The following is a 24,300-nucleotide window of genomic DNA, read 5'->3' as shown; positions in this document are numbered from 1 at the left end:
CCTGGGTTATGTTTTGGGAAGCAACACATTAGAGTATTTTTCTTCCCCAAAATTGAAAAGAAAAATCTCTGCCAATAAAACACATTTTTATTTGTCAGTGTACTTGACTTCGTTTTTATCTCTGTAAGCAGAGCTGCTTTTCTAAAAATCTCATACTTTGAACAAGATGGTTTGAATGTAATGTACAGATCCCTTAGATCTATTGAAAGAGTCATGATTCTGACTTCTAAAAAATATCTGTGTATATTTTTAATACCTATATTATTCTTTGATCAATACTCTGAAGTGTACTGTAGTCATAGACCAGTTTAGACTTGTATAATGATTCATAAGGATAAAATAATTTTTCTTTATAAACAGATGTTGATTTTAGAATATATTCAGTAATAAATTGAAAGATTCAAATTTGCTGTTTTCTCATGTCCATATACAACATTTAAAAACTAGGTTTCAAAAGTAATTTATTTTGTTTTAACTTATAGTATGTTTACATTTGAATGAGAGCTACATGGCAAACATAATTTGCTTATCCAAAGTTTACAACTGAAAAAGTACATGAAAAAAGGTTTAAAAATCAATGATTTAAAGTAAGCAGTGACAAACAGGAGTTAGTCCCAGTTCATTGTTTGGTGAAAGCGCTATTGTACCATTTAAAAAAATTTCTCTTAATAAAAAGGGATATGGAAGTGTTTGGCTACATCTGTATTTCTGTTTTTGATTTTCCCTAATTCAGAACAGTTACCATAGAGCAACCAATCTTGCCAAACAAATGCCAATGTCAGCAACACATTCGGGTTTTTTTGTTTCCTGTATTCACTATTCTAGACTCTAACTGTGGCTAAGCTAATGATCTTAGGGGTAAATATTTTTATGGTAATATCAATTTATGGCCAAGAAAACTATGAAACACTCCTTTTTATCATCATACATTGGCGTTAACTCTGTCTTTCCTATTTTCACTTAAATTTAGCTTATTCCTGATATGATTCTCAAAGATGTATTGCAAAAAAAACCAATAGTGCTGGTGTTTGCATCCTGAGCAGGAGCACAGGGGGGAAGAAGAGAGAAACTTTAGTCAGTGTAAGACATGAACAGTCACTGCGGTTCTCTGCTGCTGAAAGTTAAAATTTGGCATGACTGGTATAAGCTCACAGGGAGAGAGGAAAACCAAAACAAAAACAAATACCAAAACAAAACCATCTAACAACTGAAGCCAATAGTATGTATTGCAAGTGGTGATCGAAATTTGGAATTAGAGAGAAAATGCTTTGATAGAGAGATTACATATCCCAGCTCCTTACAAAGGCATACAGTACAGTACTAATTTCTCTGTAGTATGACAAGTTTTAATTTGATCAGAACAGAAACAGGAGAAACCACCTGTCTTCTCTTGGCTGGTAAGGAGTGTTGTGTCCTTATCTTCTTATTTAGTAAGGAAAGTCTACTCCTGAACTTAACGAAACGAGCAGCTATAACACTGTTCTTGACAGCTACAGTATGTGTGCCACTGACAGACTACAACGTGGATAGTTACCCTCCATTCTTCCTAAGGTGGAAAGCTTTTACCCAGAGACCCAAGATGGAAGCATCAGTCCTAGTCAATTCCTAACGAAGGGGAACACTGTGTACTTAGAGGGAAAAATCACACAACTTCAGAGATGATAGGACTGAGTTAAAAGTATGACCCTTCTATGAGCCTTATTTTAATCATTTAAAAGATGTAACAGTTGCATTGCTGTCAGGGGTAAATAAGATGATGTATATAAATCAATCGGTAAAATACGTGGCTTTGATACTCGTAGATAGTAGCTGTTGCTTCTGTCTTAATTACAGAAGTATTTAATTGACTAACCTCAGTTCCCAATTTCCCTGATATGTTTGGAAGACATGCTTATTACTCTCAAGTACCAGATATGTTTATACATGAAAGTATCCTTCACATAAATTTTCTTTGAAATAACACCACTGATAGAAATATGAAAGTTCTACTTATGCTGTGGATGTCAACACTTAAAAATCTCTTCCCCCTTCTACTGCTCTATCCTGCACACACCCCAATCATAGAGAAAAATGGGTTTCTTCTGCTGCTATATGTTACAGGAATTGTAACCACATTTCCTATCCAGAGAAAACTCTCAACTCACAGTTCATATCAATGTGTCAGGATACGGTTACCAATTGCCCTCTGTGGATTTTATATGTCTGATGTGTCTTTTTTCCTTTGCTTATCAAAATGTCAACACTTAAAAATCTCTTCCCCCTTCTACTGCTCTATCCCGCACACACCCCAATCATAGAGAAAAATGGGCTTCTTCTGCTGCTATATGTTACAGGAATTGTAACCACATTTCCTATCCAGAGAAAACTCTCAACTCACAGTTCATATCAATGTGTCAGGATACAGTTACCAATTGCCCTCTGTGGATTTTATATGTCTGATGTGTCTTTTTTCCTTTGCTTATCAACAGAATCCTATGTTTGCTTAAGCATATTATTACATTTGTCCCTTCTTTTGTTCCTGGCACATTAAAAATATTTAGTATGTAATTGTAAATATAAAATATTCGATACAAAATAAAGTGGTTATTTTAAAATTACTCTTTTAAATGTCAGTTTAAAAAAGAGAATAGAAAGATTCAGCAAAGGCATTATATGACAAGCCTCCTTTGTTAAATAGGACTCCAGAATTACTATGAAGAACCACTCTAAAATGGTACCTTGCACTCTAAACCTCAAAAAACCTTTTTTCAAATACCACTTAACTGTGAGTTTCCAGTATCACTGAAATCATTTAAAATCCCAGATTTTTCTTGTTTTCGTTTGAGTTTATAAGACATTGTAAGCCATTTATAACAACAAGAAAGTTTCGAGAAGGAATGTTAAATTCTGTTTATGGTATTTCAAATCTGTGTGCTTATATCTGGCAATAGGTTGTGCTTTTACTGTAAAACTAAAAACTATGCAAAGTTTTCATCAAATATAGCAAAGTTGAAATTTGCGGCTAGATTATAATATGCTTAATTTAAGGATACACTGAGTTAAAATATATATGGAATTTAAGTAGACAAAATTTTATCTTCCCCACATTCCTTAAAATCTGATATAAAAATGATTTAGTCTATGTGCTGGGTAGAGAATTCTGCACAAACTGAGTTAAAATATATATGGAATTTAAGTAGACAAAATTTTATCTTCCCCGCATTCCTTAAAATCTGATATAAAAATGATTTAGTCTATGTGCTGGGTAGAGAATTCTGCACATTTCAAATCATCTGTTTCTGAAAAGGGTAAAATTTCATTATAATTTAGAGTCAGCAGAATCCATAATTTAAGAGTACCAGAATCCAGTTTAATCACAGGTTGAAAATAAGTGAAGATCAGGTAGGTATGTGAATGAGAAACAATGCGCTAGTTTGTCTTCTATGAGGTAGTCCTTCCAGGATGCTGCAGGAGTCTTTTTTCAACACGAAGGAAAAGTAATATGTGCACAAGCCCCATCACAGGTGTTTTGGGTTAAGCAGTCAATTACTGTGGGTTTACAGGAGAAAAAAAACAAACTGAAATTTATGCTAACATCTCAAAGTGATACCAACATTTAGACTCTGATAAATCCCCCAATGAATGTTTTTCAAACTGTGTATCCTAGAGGGAAACTAAATGCTCATATTTGGAACCACTTATCCTTATAACATCAACATGTCTCCAAAGAGCTGTTTTATGTCAGAATCTACTTTAATAACCCTGTTTTTAAAGAAATAAACATTTTGAAAGTCACATTTTCCAAAAGGAATAGTCTGAAATACAAAACCGGTGAGTTTGGGATGGATCTCTGGTTTGCCAGCCTACCTTCTCCATGACTAGAAAGTGATCTCAGTTGTGTCCTTAAGGCAAATGTGACTGTAATACCCTGACCCCAGTACTTACACAAAGTCATAGGGTCAGACTGGCAGATCTGGAAATCTTGAATCTCCAGCCTCAATTATGACAAAATTTAGTAGGTCAGAATCCCAGCTTCACACACTTTCTTCTTTATTTCTGTGTAAAGGGAATAATCATTTATTTAAAAAATATCAACCCAACCTTTACATTTATTCACTCTATAGTTAATAAAACTGAGAAATAATATACCCCTATATTTGCTGCTCAAATTATTTCTCTTGCCTTGGTACCCATACGATAATCTTGAGGTAGAAACAAGATAACCAAGGTATGAATAGTTCGAAAATCTTTTCCACATGCAAAGATTTTTATGGGTATTCTTTGCATTCCATGATACATAACCTGAAATAAGTGAGCACAAACTATTTCTTTGGGTCTAGATGTCATCAGTGAGATCATGGAAATGCTGGCACATCCTTCAAAGAATCTTTTCGAATCTCCTCCACGCTGTGTCTTCTTTACTTCCATTTGTGTGGGAGAACACAAGTGTATTTAAGCTTGAAAAAGTCCCAGCCACTGACTTCTTCACCTCCTGTTATCCCCACACCCATTTAGCAGATCACATTCCTCCCTCTTCTTTGTGTACAACATCAAAACATGGATATTATTGTAAGAAGGGAATTTTTCTCTTGCTCTCAGAGCCGCTTCATTCCATCATTGGCATTGTCTCTTGCTTTGATACAGTCGTTGGTGCACATCAGACCCCCACTATGAGATTGCTGCTCTGCTTGCCTTCAAGCTGCTTCCACTCTGAAGCCTGTGCTGATGCTGATACTGATACAGGAGATCATTTTGGAGCTCATTCTGTTGCTGCTGTTCTGACTCAATGTGGAACTTCTCAGAAACCACTCTTCTGATGTAGGGAGAATCTTTTTCCACCACTTGGGTCACACTCTGTTAACCAAGTTCCAATATTTTGCAGAGACTTTGAGTAAAAATAGTTTATTAGATTTTCTTTGAATCTTTTTTGTTTCTAGGAGTTAGACATGCAGCCATTGGAGCTGTGCCAGAAGTAACTCTAAGTTACAGACTCAAAAAATCACTGCTTCTTTATACTCCCTGACACATTATTCCAAATCTATGCTTTAGGGGTTCACCTTTTCCTTAGTATGACTTGTTGTCCATGAAGTTGCCGATCTTCATTCAAATATATGCCTGGTGAATTAAACCTATCAATGTCCTAGCTGTGCCTAGAAACATCTGAATCCTAAGGTGACTAAGCTTGGGCTCAAGCTGGTTACCATTCTTTTCTCATTACCCCACCCCATTATCATTTCCATTTCGTGTGTGTGTGTGTATATATATATATAGAGAGAGAGAGACTAGAAATAACTCAAAAATAAGGATCATCTTTAAAAAGCAAATCCATGGTGATACCTACACACACACACACGTATATATATATATATAGAGAGAGAGACTAGAAATGACTCAAAAATAAGGATCATCTTTAAAAAGCAAATCCATGGTGATACCTACACACACACACACAACACATGCACACACACACTTAGTTTTTCTAAATCAAAATGTTTTAGGTAGGGTTCTTTAATTATATATTTAAAATATCTAAAACAATAAAATTTGAATTGTTCAAATAAATTTTATAAGGATTTTCTATTTTTAATGCATGCGATCTAACCTGAGTTCTTATCAGCAATTCTAACAAAAACAGCTGTTCAGCCATTCAGAAGATTTAGTTAACACTATCAGTGAAGGTATATTGTGTCTGAAGTAGTAGGTCAAATAGTTAATGCTTCTATGGTACAGCTCAAGACCAAGGATAACTAAGCAAGCATTAACTTACGGAATCTTAATAGTCACCTCATTGCTGAAGTAAAAAGGAAACCAAGAGGAAACTTAATAATATTAAAAGTTATTTTAAAGGGAGTTCACATTGGTTTGAAAGGTACTTTGCTTCACACACAATATCCACCTTTGTAGAACCCAAGAAACCAATATTTGTAACATACATACATCTTTACAGTTTTCAGAACATAAATCTTTAGAGCAGTATTATTTCTCCACAGATAAAAATTAAAATATTGAAAGTCTTTGGAATAGTAATAAAAGAAACCCTCTTGCAAACCAAAAGAAACTTGGAACTTTGTTTTAAGTGCTTATTTAACTATAAAAGGGTCAGTGTGTGTTATAATGAATGGAAAACCGATTTTGCTCTATTCCATTTGTGAACATCTTGCAGTAACCTACTTCAGTATTAGGAAGATCATATATTAAAAATGATTTCTGCAGTTATCAATGCATACAAGTAAAAATTAAGTTCCTGTTAAATTAACACTTCATTAAAATATCAAAATAAAAGCTTTGACAAATACTTTTTATGCCGTGCTCCAAGTCAGAAAAAAAAATCAAAAAATTTGAAGAACAGATTGCCAGTTATTCTATTCCATAACAGTTAAGTTTCTCAGTTCTTTTTTTTTAATTTTTTTTTTTATTTTGCTGAGCTCTCTGTCACTGGAAACATCTTAAACCAATTTCAAGTGCTACACCTGAATAAACATGTTGTAAAAGTGTTTATGTATTGAAGTGGGTCAGTTCAAGGTATGGTATTTGGCTGGAACTTCTAATTTCTCTTTTTACAGCAAAAGGGCTGCCAGAAGGAGGAAGTCTGAGCTGAATTAATACATTTGTTACAGTGGAAGTAGAATGGAAACTGCTCTGACCACAAATCAAACTGCCTCTTTCATTTATGCCAGTGATAGAGTTTTTCTAAGAAATATAGACTCTGGCATAGAGCCACTCACTGTAAGTTCGCATTTAAAAGAGAAACCTATATGCTTATTTGTTTAAAGTTTACTATTTTGATTATTTGTAAGTCTTTTCTCTGGTAGGACTAAGTGTAGTGGCGTTTGTGAGGCAGATGGCCATTTTAATGGATTGAATGAGTTTTCCCAGTATGTTGTAGAAAAATTGCTGGGGACAGCTATCCCGACTGAATTGGTACAGACTTTTTTTTCTTCCTTTCTTTTTTTCTTTTCTTTTTTTACCAATACCTTCACATTAAAGGACCTCTGTGTCCCTCCCAACAGCTGCACAGCCTCACACGACACGGTCTCATTTTCTGATGGTAGAAGGTCTCTGCACAATACAAGTATACACAAAAGTGTTTATGCTGCCAAAATAAATTTTGTTAAGAGCAAGGGTTTATTTGTTAAAATGCCATTGATGCCGCTTCAGGAACTTGTTTTCCTTTTCTGTCTTCTAAGGTGGGTCAAGTCTTATAATGGACTGAGGTTGCTCTACAGTCTTTACTAAATAAATATTTTAAGAAAACATGTACATCTCTCACGGGGCAAGCCAGAGTCAATCATGCACATATTTCAAACCACATTATATATTACTCTTAAAAGACTGGAAACTTCTGTATCTAGAGTAGAAACTTTGCATGAGTTTTGAGTTATTCTCAACTAAATTTACAACTTAAGGTTAAATTGTTCATCCTCTTTGGGTGCTTTTCAGGGAACCAGATATCAGCCAGTAATTTTCTTATATATATTTATTATATCTAATTTTTAGTGGTTATTTTAAATGAAAAGAGCCTAATGAAAGTGAATTATAAAAAGGGGAGACTAGTAATACCTAACTCCTAGGGCATTTGTGGAATCAAATTAAATAATGCATGAAAACCACTTAGAAAAAAATGCCTATCATATACATAGTGAGCAGTCCAAACATATTTGACATGGTTATAATTATAAGTATTATTATTACTACTCCCATGGGAGAAGTACTTTATCAACATTGACTTCTAGTCTCTAGGGCACTTTGGCTTCTAACTCACTCCTATTTAGGTCCTGGTTCTACTCCTCTTTGATACACAGCCTCATCAACAGGCTCAGAAGGGGCTGAGATGCAGGCTAGTTTAGAGGCAAAGGTGACTCTCAAAGCTGACCTGGATTTTTTTTTCTACTCTCTGAGTCTCCAGGCTTTTTGCCTCTTCTGAAATCCTTTCAGTAAACATTCAGGTATGTCAAAACTCAGAGAAGGAGAAATTCTGAAATTTCCATGTTTACATCAAAATACTTAGTATTGAGAATGAACAGGAGTTGAAAGCAAACCGCCATGACCTGCAAAGAGCTTTAAGTAGAACACAGCTTTGTAAAGTTTGCTGGTCACCAACCAGAGGTGAAGGGGGAAAGGCTATCAGCACTAATTAACACTTGAAAGGCTTGAAATAGGCTGGAGAAAGTAGAAACACTCTGCCAGGCATTTAGCTTTTATCACTCAGAGGAAAATTATAGGGCATTTAGTGCAGAAGAGCCCATAGGTAATATTTTTGAAATTGCTATTGAATGTGGACATTTCTAGGCTGATAGATAGTCTAATTTTTCCATTTATAGTATTACCAACTTCAAGGTCTGAGAAGATAGCAAGTAAATGCAGCCCGAGGATATTCTGTGGTGGAAGAATGATGCAAAATGGAAAAGCAAGCGTGGGTAATTGTCTGTAATAGCAAACCTCAATGTTTATAAGAATCATGGTCTGTAAAGAAAACATTCTGATAATGTTGTAAAACTTTTCCCTTTTTAAACTACCCTCAGAGTTCATTTATGTCAGGTAAACTTTATCTGCTTTTCATAAACCAAGTGCTTGTGCATTATGTCCTAGGACGCAGTATCAACGTAAAATCCGCTGGTCTTGTGGGAAGACACGGACCTCAGTCAAAACAACCATTCATGGTGGCCTTCTTTAAGGCCAGTGAGGTTCTTCTTCGATCTGTGAGAGCAGCCAACAAAAGGAAAAATCAAAACCGCAATAAATCCAGTTCTCATCAGGACTCCTCCAGAATGTCCAGTGTTGGAGGTAAGATAAAACCAGAGCATCAGTTGTATATAGAGTTGTGGGGTCACATGTTGCAAATCAAGTAGCCACAATAAATTTACCCTCTGTATATACCTTCATTTGGTATATTAAATCTTCCAGTGATGTTTCTAGCATCCTTGGAATGTTTTATCAGTGAATCACTCAGTAATTCATTTTAAAATAAGTATGACTTGCTTCCATATGTTGAAAGATTCAGTTCAAATTAAAATCAGGCTGGCAGTAATAAAATTATGAAATGACTAGATCAACAAAGTCTAGCCAAAACTGAACTACACAACTAGCTGAGCTGACTTCCCCAGGGCCTCTCAAATATGGATAGTCAACCAGGTATATTCAGCATAAAATCATTTTTTTAGTACTTAAATCAGTACATATGAATTATGCAGCTCAAATTCTTTCTGAAAATAGGAGCAGGATAGATTATATGAGAATTAAGATAATATTTATATTTCCATGAATTATTTAGAGGACTATTATGTAGATAATTTGCTTTAGGTGTGTGTCCACAGATATGTACATATAAAATCTTTCAACAAAATATTACGAATGTACAGTTGATGTCAATGTACTTGCAATTTAGTCTCTTAATTGATAGAAAGGGAGATAAAATTCCAATTGACCAAAAGGCATCTAACTGCCAAAATCTGAAGTTACTTAGTTATATATTTAAACTACCTTCTTTAGCCCAGGCTGCCAACAAGTTTTAATAAGGTGTTCTTAGATAAAAATGATGGCTATTTTATTCCAAGAAATTATTTTTATCTATAAAAATTAATTTAAAGCAAAAAACTTATCCTAGAACATCCCAATTTAGTACAACACGTCTGTTTATTTTGTAAAATATGTATTTTTCTGTGTCAATGGCCACCATATGCATAATTGTTTGCCAGGCACCATGGATGAGCTAGTGCACGAAGGAGACATGATTCCTGAATATGGCATTTCAGCAACTTGGAATTCTATTTTCAAATACCCTTTGCCATTATTCTTAAAGTCTTTATTTTTCCAGGTTACTTGAAAATGACAAATCATATAGGAGCTATTTATTACTCACACATGTGTAAGTGTTTCGGTTAAGAAAAAGGTTATTATAAATAAAACAAAAAAAGTAAGGTTTGTTTTGTTTTTTTTTTCACTTGAGACTCTTGACAAAAATACTAAATGGAATCCATTGGAGATTTCATGATAAGAAAAAGGTTATTATAAATAAAACAAAAAAAAAAGTAAGGTTTGTTTTTTTTTTTTTTTTCACTTGAGACTCTTGACAAAAATACTAAATGGAATCCATTGGAGATTTCATGAAGTGTAGGTACCAGGAATCACATTAGAAAGAAGTGCCTTTGGTTTACTGAGCAACAGAAATAGCAGAGAAGATTTCTGTATGGATTTGTGTTATACTGAATTAAATACTATGTATAAAGTGATATTTTAAAATAATTTTCCAACAAAGAAGTTTAACCACCTTTTTCACTTCAAAGTAAAACATGATATTAGTGGCTCGTTACAAAGCTATTTTGTAAAGATCTTCACAAAATATTTAGTTTGGCAAAAAGTTGTAATTGCTTAATATGAAAGATGGGGAAAAATAACTTTCTAAGACCTTTTCTTCCTTGTAAATACTAGCCTGTCAAAGTTGTATATTTTTCTTTTCATGCAGAATGATTCTGAATCTGGTTGAAATGTTTTTAATTTAATGTAGCAGACTGTATTAAGAAAAAGGTTTGCTAAATCTTGAACAGAATAGTAAATAATTTTTGAGGAAATTATAAAAGGAAAAGTATAAGTTGCATACTTATTATTAGACCTCATAATGACTCTGGCAGAGGCGTTCCAGAGACTGAAATCATCAAAGTCCTTTTCCCTATTGGTTCACTCTATTTATCTTCTCTTCCTGACCACAAGTAACAAACGTACTTCTACAACCAGAGATGAATAAAACACATGGAGCAGAAATCATGTAACTTTTCACCAGTTTCCTAACACCATTTAGAGTACAAAATTATTCTAATATAGACCAATATTTTCTTTTTAAAAGTTTGTCATTGGCAACCATTTCTGTGAAATATGCAGTATATGGTTTTGGAGTGTACTCATATTTTGATAATAAGAAGGAAGAAAGTAGCTGGTTTGTGTCTATGAGACTTAACCTTTCAATAGGTGGTAATCGAGCAGTCTGGGAAAAGCCTCATAGGATTCGGCCTAAAAGACAGGGGTTTAAGGAAAGGGAATTCTAATATAAACAGAAAATTTAATAGGTAGGGACCTAAAATGCCAGGGAAATTTTAAAATTATCCAAATATAAATAATAAAGGCTATAATAGTACCAGGCAGGGTAGAGGGGGTTTAGGAAGGAGATTTGTTTTAGATGTTTGGCTAATTGCATCTTTTTTTTGCAAAGCATATCATCAAATGTTGAAAGCTTCAATTAGTGCAGGAGAATTAAAAGCCGGGTTATCCAGGTTATTCTTGCTGTCTTTACCCCTTTTCTTTCCTGTTTCAAAGGTTCCTGTTTTCTGACTTTTCAATGTCTTTTTCTTCCATATTCCTGGAGAGCCTAGAACAGTGTCTAGCACAAAATAGGGCCCCCCAAAATTCTTGTTGAATAAAATAATGTGTTGAATCCATGGGGAAAAGCTAAAAACTTCTTCTTTTAGAACCATAGAACCATTGCTCCCAGATTTTCAGCAGAAACCCTCTCCCCCTCCCCATTTCTTTCTTTTCAGGTTTTTGGCAAGAAGGTTGAGCGAACACATTGTGAGAGATAATGACTGTTTCATGTTGAGGCAGTACGATGTGTATTTCTTTGAATTTGGGTGTGGAGGGAAAGAAATGGAGGCAATAGCTAAATTTTAAGTTAGTTAGTCTTTAAGATATAAAGGCACTAGGTTGATAAGATTTTTAAAGAACCTATAGAACATGATACTGATCTAAGGACTATATCAGTGCTGAAAAGAATAGAATATTAAGAATCTGGAAGAACTAACAGGCAAATGGCTAGTCCTGACTTATTACAGAACTGTTAGAAAAGATTGCTTATTTCATGTGGGAATACTAAAGATCCTTGAAAGTGGATTCAATCACATGGTGAACCTATCAAAATCCATGGTGATTTCTTAGGGCAAGACTTTCAGTTGGTTACTAAAATTGAAATGTTCTGCATTTATTCTCAACTCTGATAGGTACTATCTCTTGCCTAATTGATATAATATTAATTCATGCCTCTTAGGAAAACAGATATTAATCAAAACAAGAAAACACAATTACTTGGAATTATTTTTAAGAAAGTTTTATATAATGTCAATATATATTTTTCAGTATTAAAAAATAATAAATCATAAATAAAGCTAAAGTTACCCCTTGTTCACTTAATTCTTCCATGCTCAGTTACCTTGGTATACTACCAACATAGTACATGTACTTCCAAACCTTTTTCTCCATATATACATCTCTTTTGAGAGAACATATTTTGTTATGTGCTTTTAATTACATGAATAATATACTGTACTTATTTTTAAAACAATGTCTTAGCCATCTTTTAAATAGAATGGCCTCATTTTCTTTTAACTGTTGTGACATATTTAATAGCACTGGAATCAGTTTGTTTAATCATTTTACTCATAAAAGTTTGGTTGTTTCCAAATTGGGGCTTTCAAAATCAATGTTGCACAGAAAATACTGTAGTGCTGCTCATGTAAGTATATTTCTAATCCATATGATTTCTATAGTAATTCATACTATCCATGTCCCGAATCATGCAAAAATTTGGAAATCTCTTCTAAGACAACAATTATTTTGGTGCATATAATATGTAGCTAACTAGCTCTACATATCTGTACATTTTTTTATGATTCCAACAGTTTCTAGTTGTATAATTTTGGACAATATATGTCATCTCTGCCTCTGTTTCCTCATGTGTAAAGGGGGAATGTTAATCATATCTGTCTCATAGGGTAACATTATATGAGTTGTAAGGATTAAACAAATTAATATGTGTAAAGAACTTAAAACAGTGGTATATGATAAATGCTCATTCAGTGTTAGCCATTATCATTGCCATTTTTAAAATGATTTCATATTTGGCTTGGTTTTTCAGTACTGATTCATAAAGAGTTCAGACTCTTGTATCAAGAAAACTAGAAATTCTCTGCCTTTCTAATAAGTACTCATACCTGTGTACTTGTTGGAAGTTCTTGGCTTTTGAGACTTTAGAAGCTGGAGAGATTTTAGAGTCCTTAACCTAACTGGGCTAATCTCTATGAACAATAAAATACTTAATTTAAAAAAGACGTGCTAATAGACATTAATGCATTGTGTCTGTTGTCAAGACTCTCTCTAGAGAGAATCCACAGGGAGAATATAACTCAGCACAATTTCTTAAAACATAAGATTTGTTCAATATTAAATAAGCACCCATATGCGCCAGGCACAGTGCTAACTATATGCTGACAAAAGATGGATAGCATAAGAATTTTGCTTTCTAAAAAGCACTCCCATTGACAATGGGAAAGACATACACACTAGTAATTACTGGGAGATCAATTCTATTAGAGTAAGTATAAAGAAATTTAAGAGTAATAAGAACAGGGCACTAGCACTTAAAGTGCCTAGGCATGCTCGAAAGACTTTGTGAGGGACTTATGTGAAAAAGAGTAGATGTTTTTCCAAAATGGAGGGGTGAATGAAACTATTGCAGACTGATGTGCACAGGTGTAGAGCCATGAACCTGCGTCAAATGATCAGGGTATGCAAGAATTCTTATGTGAGAGGAGTGTGATATCAGCTAGGAAATTACATATGGTCCAACTCACAAAGAGTATGTGATGGTGAAAAGCTCTAATGTCCCCATGTAGGCGATTGGAAGAAGGAATACCATAATCAGGTATGCATTTTAAAAAGTTAAATTTGGCAGCAAATGTCAGGGTATGCAAGAATTCTTATGTGAGAGGAGTGTGATATCAGCTAGGAAATTACATATGGTCCAACTCACAAAAAGTATGTGATGGTGAAAAGCTCTAATGTCCCCATGTAGGTGATTGGAAGAAGGAATACCATAATCAGGTATGCATTTTAAAAAGTTAAATTTGGCAGCAAATTGGGATGTCAAAGGAGACTGAAAGCTCAGATAATGATTAAGCGTCTAGTACAATACTCCAAGCAATGAGGATTATAGATTGGAGAGAGCTGAAGTAGAAACCAAAACATGTGGAACGGGGCCAGCAGGGGTTAGGAGGGGGTGGGGGAGACAGGACTCTAGGAAGGGGAGTATTGAGAATCAGTGGAATGTGTAGAGAAAAGATACGGGAATGAACCAAATTGCTCGATGAAGCCTGAGGCTGACAAGTGCCACAGAAAGCAAAGTAAGAGAAGAATATCAAGATTAATATTTTTTTCCTGGGGGAGTAGCAGCACTTTAAGTGCAGGCAAAGGAGAAAAGGCAATTCCATAAAAGAGACCAAAGACTTAGAGATGTAGGAGGAGAGGAGGGATGAGGTGTTACCCTAGGATTCAAAGTTACCAGAAGAGGACATTGAGGAACTGTGAACTAAGCAAGAATGCAAAGGGCTTCCAACAGGACCTCTAGACTAGAATACTAAAATGAGTCCATTAATGAGACTTTGTGGACCTGTCTAAGGTAGGAACTGAGAGAGAAGGAAAGAAGATGAAGAAACATGACTAAATTTTCTGGCATGAGCCACTAGGTGACTGATGATCCTGTCAATCAAAATAATGAGCATTGAAAGAGTGTGAGGTCAGGAGTAGAAATAGTAAGAAGCATGTGGGGAACTTACCTTTTGAGCTGTCTTGCCGGCAATTGGAAACTCAGGTTTGTGGTTAGGTTTTTACATCAATGAGCTCTAAGGTGAGGAAGTTAACTGGGTTATCCACATGGACGCTTCGCTAAACAGAGAGAGATAAGCAAACACACTAGATAGTTGTTATTTGTGGTGTCTTTTGTGTCATGCATTTGTACTTAGACAAAAACAGATATCTCTATATAAGTAAATAGCAGTAATCTCTACTGGGTTGTCATAAATTCCAGTAAGTAACTCATTGGGCATGGAAGATGGTGACTAAGCTAGAGTAGCAACAGCATTTTGAAATCTGCCTTCTTTGGGTAGGATTGTTATTTGTTTTGGGGTTTATCATAAATTTCTCTACCCCAAGGCCGTATCAAGATTTACATTATCGAATAGTCTATTGTTGCACCATTTTTGCTTTTCTACCTCTTATACCTTCATTCATCATTTTCCATTTTCTATAAATAAATTAAGGTCTTTAGTTCCGCCGAATTTTTTTTTTTTTCCTTTTTGTCTAAGGTCTTTAGTTCCAATACTGTAGGTTCTGACTTCCTTTTCCCTTTGGGAACTAGAAGTGAGAAAGCTAACATCTTTTGCTTTGAAACAACAGTATCTTAACATATATGCCTCTTTTAAGCTGTTGTCATGTTTAATTGTTAAATTCTACTTCGAATTTTTTTCTTTTGTTGTATAGATATATCAATATTTCACCCCCTAAAGAAGCTAATACTATATTTTAAAGAAAAAGACACCTATGTTGGTATATGGAGTTTTGGGATATGATTAATCATCTGTTGACACCTTCATAGCTAGGCTGGCCCATGATTATTTGTTTTTTTCAGGAACTAGTGTGCAGAACATTGAAAATCTATGTAGATCTCAGGATCAAAAAAAAATTTATTTTTTACCACTATTTACCTTCACATACATTATTTTGTTTTCCATAATTTTTGAGACAATATAATATTTCTAAATCAATTTTAAAAAGATTAAATTTACATTGTTTCTAAAAATCCGCCATAAAATTTTACATAAAGTGTTTAACAAAATTACATGTTGTGACCCAATATTATTACCATTAAGAGACAATACAGAGAAATGCTGTATTTATTTAATCCTGTGTCATGGTTGAGGCATCTTAGCATACTTTTTTTGGAGTTGATTGTGTCACCAGAACATCTTAGTAATTTCTGGTATGACTCTTCCTTTGTAGGCAGGTTCATCAACAGTAGAATTATGCCTGTTTCATTCTAATCTCCTAAGGGCTGCCAGTTGACATTTTTAAAGGTATAAATCTAATTTCCGTGCCCTTCCTCCCACAGCTTACTCTGCCAACCATTTATAGTAAACCTAACTGCAGACTTTGCTGGTTTGGTTACAACATTTACTTCACTCAGTATCCATTAATTTTTATTTCTGACAGAATAAGCATATGGTCCTAACGCTCTATGAAAAAAGCAAAGTAAGAGAAGAATATCAAGATTAATATTTTTCTCCTGGGGGAGTAGCAGCACTTTAAGTGCAGGCAAAGGAGAAAAGGCAATTCCATAAAAGAGACCAAAGACTTAGAGATGTAGGAGGAGAGGAGGGATGAGGTGTTACCCTAGGATTCAAAGTTACCAGAAGAGGACATTGAGGAACTGTGAACTAAGCAAGAATGCAAAGGGCTTCCAACAGGACCTCTAGACTAGAATACTAAAATGAGTCCATTAATGAGACTTTGTGGACCTGTCTAAGGTAGGAACTGAGAGAGAAGGAAAGAAGATGAAGAAACATGACTAAATTTTCTGGCATGAGCCACTAGGTGACTGATGATCCTGTCAATCAAAATAATGAGCATTGAAAGAGTGTGAGGTCAGGAGTAGAAATAGTAAGAAGCATGTGGGGAACTTACCTTTTGAGCTGTCTTGCCGGCAATTGGAAACTCAGGTTTGTGGTTAGGTTTTTACATCAATGAGCTCTAAGGTGAGGAAGTTAACTGGGTTATCCACATGGACGCTTCGCTAAACAGAGAGAGATAAGCAAACACACTAGATAGTTGTTATTTGTGGTGTCTTTTGTGTCATGCATTTGTACTTAGACAAAAACAGATATCTCTATATAAGTAAATAGCAGTAATCAGTGAAGGCCTCATTCTTAAGCAAAGCCTTAAAGATACAGAGATCAACCATGTATATCCAGGAGAAGAGCATTGCACAGAAAAGGAATAGCAAGAGTAAAGGCCCTGAGGTGGGAGCAAGCCCAGTGTATGCACATGTTAACAGCCAGAGATATTATGGCCAGAGCAAGGTGAAAGAGAGGAGTAAAAGGAGTAAAAGGAGTAAAAGAAAGGGAGGAGTAAAAGGAGTCAAAGGGGTAATGGGGCCAAATTGTATAGAGCCCTGTCACCACTGAGGATATTCACTCAGTGAGATGAGAACCATAGGAGGACTTCTTGCAGGGGAGTGACATCATTCACTTTAGTTGTTAAAAGTTGTACTTGGCTGCTTTGTTGAAGGGGAGCAAGGGTAGAAGTGGGGAGAACAGAAATGGGGATATTGCTGTGATCCAGGCTAAAGATGATGGCTTGGACCAGGACCAGTGATGGCGGTGGTGAGAATGGGTGGATTTTGAACCCATCTGAAGGTAGTGTGTGAGACTTCCTGACAAATTGGATGTGGGAATGAAAGAAAAAATAAGTATTTTGACTCCTGGTTATTTGTTTTTGTTTTTTTGCCTGGGCAACCACCATCAGTCAAGAATGGAAAAGTCTACAGGTGGGCAGGTTTTTGGGGATGATCAGAAGCTTAAACTACTGACTTTAAGATATTTATTAATATATAATCAACTAAATGAGATCTCAGTGTCAGCCTCACGGAAGATGTTATAAAATGTTATATGAATATTTAATATATATGAATATATTAAGTACTGCTCTAGTATGAATGAATTGATGAATGAGAATTCATTGAGCAGCCAGTACTCAGTAAATGGCAGGCAATTATATGAATATTTAATATATATGAATATATTAAGTACTGCTCCAGTATGAATGAATTGATGAATGAGAATTCATTGAGCAGCCAGTACTCAGTAAATGGCAGGCACAAGGCTGGGCCCTGTCGTATAGGTGTTCTAGCAGAATCCTTGCTAGTACTTCATAGGGTAAATGGCAATTGTATGCATTTTACAGAAGAAACTCACAAGTGACTTGACTAAGTTCACTTAAGAGTTTTAAAAATCTTACCAGTGATCTCACAAAAGAAATACTAATACACTTGAAAAGCAGCCATTCATTTAACATGTGATTTTTACCTTCAGATTATAATACAAGTGAACAAAAGCAAGCCTGTAAGAAGCATGAACTCTATGTGAGTTTCCGGGATCTGGGATGGCAGGTAAGAATGTTCCGTCAATGTAGGTGCTTATTTTCTGTTTTATCATAAGTCCTTAGTAAGTCATGATCTTCATTAGTAAATTTTCCAATGCAGTACTCAATGGTTTTTGGCATGGGTCTCCAGTACATGGCTTACCCATATCATTTTAATTTTTTTGTTATCATTTCAACATCGAAGCATAATTACTAGGTTTTACAGTAAAAATCAAACAAACAAATAAAAACAAGTATGCTAAAGAAGATATATTTAGAAAATGAAAACAAGAGTGCTGTTCTATAAGCATTCCCAAACTTTTAATTTTATTATAAGTAGAAGATTTGTTCAGACAAGTACAAGCAACTTCATTAGCCCCCTAGAATCCCAAACTATGTATCTAGGAAATAGAAACTTCAACTATAATGTCTCTGTCATGAGGTGGATGTACAGAAAATACATTTTTTTCTTGCAATTAAAAATCATATTGTTATCTTTTAGATATTCTTCACAAACAGGTTGAGGAGGAGAATTTAACCAAAATAGTTTTCAATAGCTCCATGTGGTGACAATTAAACATCAAGTTTTTAGATTTCTTTTAATATCCCATTACAGTGAATTCTCAATATATAAGCTTATTGAGAAATAATATTAATATTTCAATATTTACACATTTCATGGTAAACTTTCAAATAGATAATTCAATAATTTTTACATTTACACCAAGTTTTCTTTCTCTGGGCGGTGGAATTAGTACAACCATGCCATGTGCCAATTTTTTAACTTCCTAAAATTTTTCATGTATGGTTTTCAGGAATTTGCTCCAATTCATTTCTTCTAAACATACTATAAAGTTAATGCATGAATGAAAATAAAAACAGCACACAGACCAAATATTACAGCTTTAGGAGGTTGTCAGACTTCTAAAACCAGGAATGGGTTTTTAAGAAGTAATGAGAATTATCTCAATTAAGTTTGCTCTGCTTTTCCTTTCTGGTTCACTTGAACTTTCCAGAGTTCATTATTTCCTGTTTAAATAATATTTAGAATGCTATTTCATGATTATGGTTTTATTCATGAATACATGAATTAATACATACTATGAATATCTTACATAGCAACCTCTTGGGAGCAATTAGAGAGGACAATTTCTTTTAAAAATATACTATTGTTATAAGCTTTAACTTAAAATTAAATTAAAGGGTGTGGGGGAGTTTATCCTATTAGAGTAACTATTGGACCAAGAAGGGAAACCTTTTCATATAAAATATATTTGAGTATTCTTTAACAATTATTTTTATTTATATTGGTAATATTATTTTTTCTTTTTCTTCTTCTTTTTTTTTTTGGTGTGCGTGTGTGCATTTTAGGACTGGATTATAGCACCAGAAGGATATGCTGCATTTTATTGTGATGGAGAATGTTCTTTTCCACTTAATGCCCATATGAATGCCACCAACCATGCCATAGTTCAGACTCTGGTATGCTTTGTTTTTGTAGGATTGAAAATGGTTTATAATGCAAGCACAATATAAAGTTGTTTTAAAGGAAAGCATTCATTTACAATTATCAATGCATTATCTTCTCTTCTCAAACTGCTTTGTTATTTTTTAAAGCCAAAGTAACAATTGTAGGTATAGTCAGGAAATTCAGGCTGGTTTAAAGAGTAATCCTCATTCCAGAATGGAGAAGAATTCAGTGAGGAAAATGGGAGTAATCACATGAAGTGGTCATTCTGCCCTTATTTCTTCACTGCAGAAAATGACTAACAATCCATGTTCCCAGGCGTTGTGTCTAATTAGTAATCATCACAAAAACATGGAATAATAGCTGTGCTGATTTCATTTGAGGGCTTTTACTCTAATTATTTAAGAATGATCTATCACATACTTCGGTATTGTAAAAGTTCTCCAATGTGGTATATAAGGAGGAGGCTAGTTTCTATTTCTTGATTGCTCTCCTCCCCTTCACCCTCTACCTCCTATTTTTCCTCCTTCTCTAATCTTTAAAGTAGGAGTTACTCTTCCTTTTCTCCCCACTGCAAGCAATTTAGCAGTGATTAAATTCCTAAGAGCCTAGGCTTATTTTTATGAACAAGGTAGTGAAATGTTGACTTGATGGTTTTTAACTGGTTTGCATTATATCTAATGAGCTCATGAAACCTCTTCAGAGTCTGATGTCCCTCACAGGGAGGAACAATCTCTGGAAGATTAAGTGAGAGGCTTCTAGAAAGTTCACTATGTTACATAATTTCAAATTGATGTTTGAGTTAATATGAAAATTTTAACTCTATGTATTTAGGAGGAAAGGGAGAAACACACTATTTTAGAATCAAGACTTAAGGATGGGAGTGGAGTTGTTTTGTAGATGCCAGTAAGAGAGCAGGAGATATTAGAAAAAGCTGTCTTTGTGGGTGAGGCTTGTTTATGACTGAAAAACTGAAAAAAAAAACATTCTTTTAGAATTTGTGAATTTGACTCTCTGGAAGGTTGTTTCGTTTTGTTTTTGTTTTGTTTTTTTCTCACAATTAATTTAAAATTTAAAGCTGATAGAAAGAGTATCCCAGTTTCCTCCTGCTTAAGGAACGATATATAAAAACCGACTGATCAAATCCTTGAAAGAATTGATGTTTTACTGGCATCTTCATTAACCAGCAGATACTACAGAATCACTAGACACCCAAAATGCATGTCAATGGCAACTAGAGCATGAGCATTATCAAAAACTTTGGAAATAACCCTGGAGTAGACAGAAACAGGAAGATAAAGCAAATGTGCATTTTGATAGGCAGTCATTTATAAATGTATTGATTCTTGACCACTGAGATTATGTACTTCAGTGTCATTTTAAATTCCTGAGCGGATCTTAAGCTCTGATATGCCTTCACCTTTGCTATCTGTAACTATAAGTGCTTCTTGATATGGGACAGCGTTTCTCAGGGTATGGGGCCAGGTAGGCAGGCTCTGAAAGTATTGGTGTGTTGTATTTGAACTTTTACCAGTAAAAAAAGAAAAAGAATCCCTAAGAAATTTAACTTATCACCTTGCCTATGAGAATTCACATCGACATGAAAGCTTATCAGATAGAGAGCAATGCTGGTTTCCTCCTTCGAAGGGACAGTCATGATCACTCTCTGTGGGGTCACAAGAGGAACAGATCCTATTTGTGTATAAAGTAATGCCTCTTAATTTTTCTGAAGGTTCTTTGCCTCTTTTTATTGTCATTTCAATGACTAGGAAAGCAGACTTTTGCTTCCTAAGATAAGTATCTAATGTATCCAAGGTTCTCTCAGGCTAAGCAATGCTTACTTATTGGAGAAAACTCTTTGTTAAATATTCCCAGTTTCTCTCATTTTTCTTATAAATATATAATTACATGCTGTCAGCTCTTATGGCTGTAGTCTAGAAGGCAGTGTCAAAAACCAAACATCAAAAAAAAAAATCTGACACGAACTTGGAACAAAACCCTGCTCTGCATCACTACTCTGGGATGTAGGACATAAGTCATTGCAAAACTCAAGCATACATGGGAAGTTTGATTTTTTTTTTTCCTGGCGTTGTGTATGCTCTACATTTGTTCTGTGAAGGACGTGAAACAAGAAGACAGGCATATTTGTTGTTAAAGGAAAGCATGTTTGTGACTGATATATTTGTCCTGGCGTTGTGTATGCTCTACATTTGTTCTGTGAAGGACATGAAACAAGAAGACAGGCATATTTGTTGTTAAAGGAAAGCATGTTTGTGACTGATATATTTGAGAAACCATTCAAGAACAATTCGTTTTTTTTTTTTTTGTTTTTGTTTTTTTCGGAGAGACTGCTTGGTGAGGCTGCCAAGGCCATTGAAGCAGGGGTTATCAATCATGTATGTGTGGGTTATAGAAGATAAAGCTGATGAGGGACACAAGCTGCATCTGAAACTATCCAACTTTTAGTTTTGTGAGGTCTTAGGAAATTTCAAGTTCATGTCAGATCACCTCATTTTTCCTGCTGTTTCTGTCCACATGCAGGGCTCTTATATCATTTCAGCCAGGACGTTGTGCAGCCAAAACTCTAAGAGGCTGTATTTGCTTTTTGTAGATCCCTTAAGACTCATCATTGGGACTTCCCATAAACTCCTTTGGGGGAAGGGTCAGAGTAGGTGGGTGGAAAGGGGGAACCATATTTCGGCTTCTTGCTCAATCACTGCAAATCATAGGCAGACTGCCAGTCTGATCAAAATGAGTATCAACCCTTCATTTAAGCATTTCACTTTTCATGTACAGCCACCTTTTTAGGCTTTTGTAGGGAATGGATGGGTATTCAATTTATAAAATATCTATACCCTTTGCTCCTGATTTAGCTTAGCCTGCTTCTTGGCAGTTGTGTGGGGAGTGGGCAAGGGAAAAAGAAAGTAAAAAAAAAATATCAAACTCCAGCTAATCTGGTAAAAAATTCTGTGAAGAAGAGTTAAAATCATTGCTTTAAAGCAAGTATTTGATTATATCTGGATTTTTTAATTATGATTTTTATGCTTCTTTTACAACAGAAAATTAAGAGTTGGCATAACATTTAAGATTTCTTGTTTAATTATCCTTCTAAAAACTAATTCTTAGATCCAAATCTTTCCAAAGTCCGACTGTGTGTCTTCACTGATTTGCACTTATAACTTCCGTATTTCTCATGATGTAAATAGTCATTTCAGCTAAAAGTAATTCAGTGCTAGTTGCCATGTTCTTTCCCCAGGAAAATTTTCACTGAATATTTCATAGAGGGAGTTTTTCTTATTTGGTAGAATACGTTTCAAGTCCCCAACACAGAATTAGAACCGGTGGGTTGATTCTAGGTGTTAATGCTTAAGAACACATCCTTCACTACTGGCCTCTCACCCCACCCCAGGCATCAAAAATAAAGAAGAGAAGGGTGGTTAGATTAAGGGGATGTCTGATTTAAGTAATAAAACAAGTGTATTATTTTAAAGTTGCAAACAAAATGTTTACCCTGTTTCTTAAAAAAAAAACATTTTTTTTTTCTTTCTCAGGTTCATCTGATGTTTCCTGACCATGTACCAAAGCCTTGTTGTGCTCCAACTAAATTAAATGCTATCTCTGTTCTGTACTTTGATGACAGCTCCAATGTCATTTTGAAAAAATACAGAAATATGGTAGTACGTTCATGTGGCTGCCACTAATATTAAATAATAATGGTAATAACAAAAAGATCTGTATTAAGGTTTATGACTGCAATAAAAAGCATACTTTCAGACAAAAGGGGAATTTTTAAAAATTAGTCTGACTCATTTTATCTCTTTTCCTATGTACAATGTCATGTATATAGTCATTTTTATTTATTTAAAAATATATATTCTCTTTTGCGGATGCCTTATCAATAAAATCTATTTTATAAGTCACTATATTATACAATAGATCACCCAATCTAACTTTCAATGGGACATGCTGAGTCCAATTTAATTCCATTTCAACATTTTTTTCTAATACAATTTTTATATGCTTTTCTGAGATTGGACAGAACTCCTTTGACTGTTTAATATTGTTGAAGGAAATTGAATACATTTGGTTATATTGTGCCAATGAAAACTGTGATAGTATATTTATTTAGAAATAAAACTTAAAAAATAACAACCCAAACAAAAATGCTTGGATAAACACAGTTTTTCTTTTAGAGTTTCTGCTTCATTAGATAAAGTGAAATGTTGAACAGGATTTGAATAAATAAACGGTAGGCAGAACATAGAAGCTGAAAGATTGCACATAATTGTTATAACTGTTTGCTTTAACAGAGTTGGTGTAACTGTAGGAGCATATTCCTTCTTGGCTTGTGGATTGTGGATTTTGCAAAGAGCTCAAAGCTTCAGGAATTCTGTGGAGACAGGCTTGAGCCTGTGTCCATAACTTTCCAAGTTAACACTAAAAAATTGTAGTACAACCTTCTTACCTCAAATAAATCATGTCTGCCTATTATCTAGAACACTACTGCTACAGATTTTTTTTTCAGATTTAAAAACTTAGTCCAAAATAAAGAAACATTTACATGTGCTCCACTTCCTTCCCTGCAGACAAGAGTCACTGCATTGCAGAAAATGTACTGAAGCAGAAGATGCAGACAGAGCCATTTTCTTTAGCTCTCCTTTATAACTGAGTTCGCTGATTGATGTGATGCAAGGGATTTTACTTGGGGTAAAAGCACTGAAACTAAACTGGAGGAAATTACCAAAAATCCCAGAATGGCTTTGACAGAATTGCCATTTCTAAAGAACAGCTGAAATCCATTTTTCATATCTTTGAGAATGAGCTCAATGAAAGCCTTATTTTGTAAAGGGATTTTGTAAACCTTCCTGTAAGCACAAATAATTCCAAACAGGAAGGTTCTG

The 24,300-nt window shown here is 34.6% G+C and overlaps 1 protein-coding gene across 2 annotated transcripts in view; it reads left to right on the top strand.

Moving 5' to 3' along the window:
- The window catches only part of BMP5 (bone morphogenetic protein 5), a 116,632-nt gene extending 92,924 nt beyond the window's left edge, over positions 1 to 23,708 (top strand). Inside the window, exons 4-7 of one of the 2 annotated variants that reach the window (XM_008575263.1) lie at positions 8,569 to 8,763; positions 17,883 to 17,959; positions 19,303 to 19,413; positions 22,951 to 23,188. In XM_008575263.1, coding sequence (XP_008573485.1) covers positions 8,569 to 8,763; positions 17,883 to 17,959; positions 19,303 to 19,413; positions 22,951 to 23,100 — 533 coding nt within the window. In that variant the 3' untranslated portion in view covers positions 23,101 to 23,188. Of the gene's footprint in view, positions 1 to 8,568; positions 8,764 to 17,882; positions 17,960 to 19,302; positions 19,414 to 22,950 lie in introns of both variants that reach the window. The other variant, XM_008575264.1, reaches the window with a different exon arrangement.
- Positions 23,709 to 24,300: the final 592 nt, after the last annotated feature.

The sequence above is a fragment of the Galeopterus variegatus genome, unplaced genomic scaffold (genome assembly GCF_000696425.1).
Source record: "Galeopterus variegatus unplaced genomic scaffold, G_variegatus-3.0.2 Scaffold1164, whole genome shotgun sequence".
Classification (NCBI taxonomy): domain Eukaryota; kingdom Metazoa; phylum Chordata; class Mammalia; order Dermoptera; family Cynocephalidae; genus Galeopterus; species Galeopterus variegatus.
This window is presented reverse-complemented; position numbering and strand designations above follow the sequence as displayed.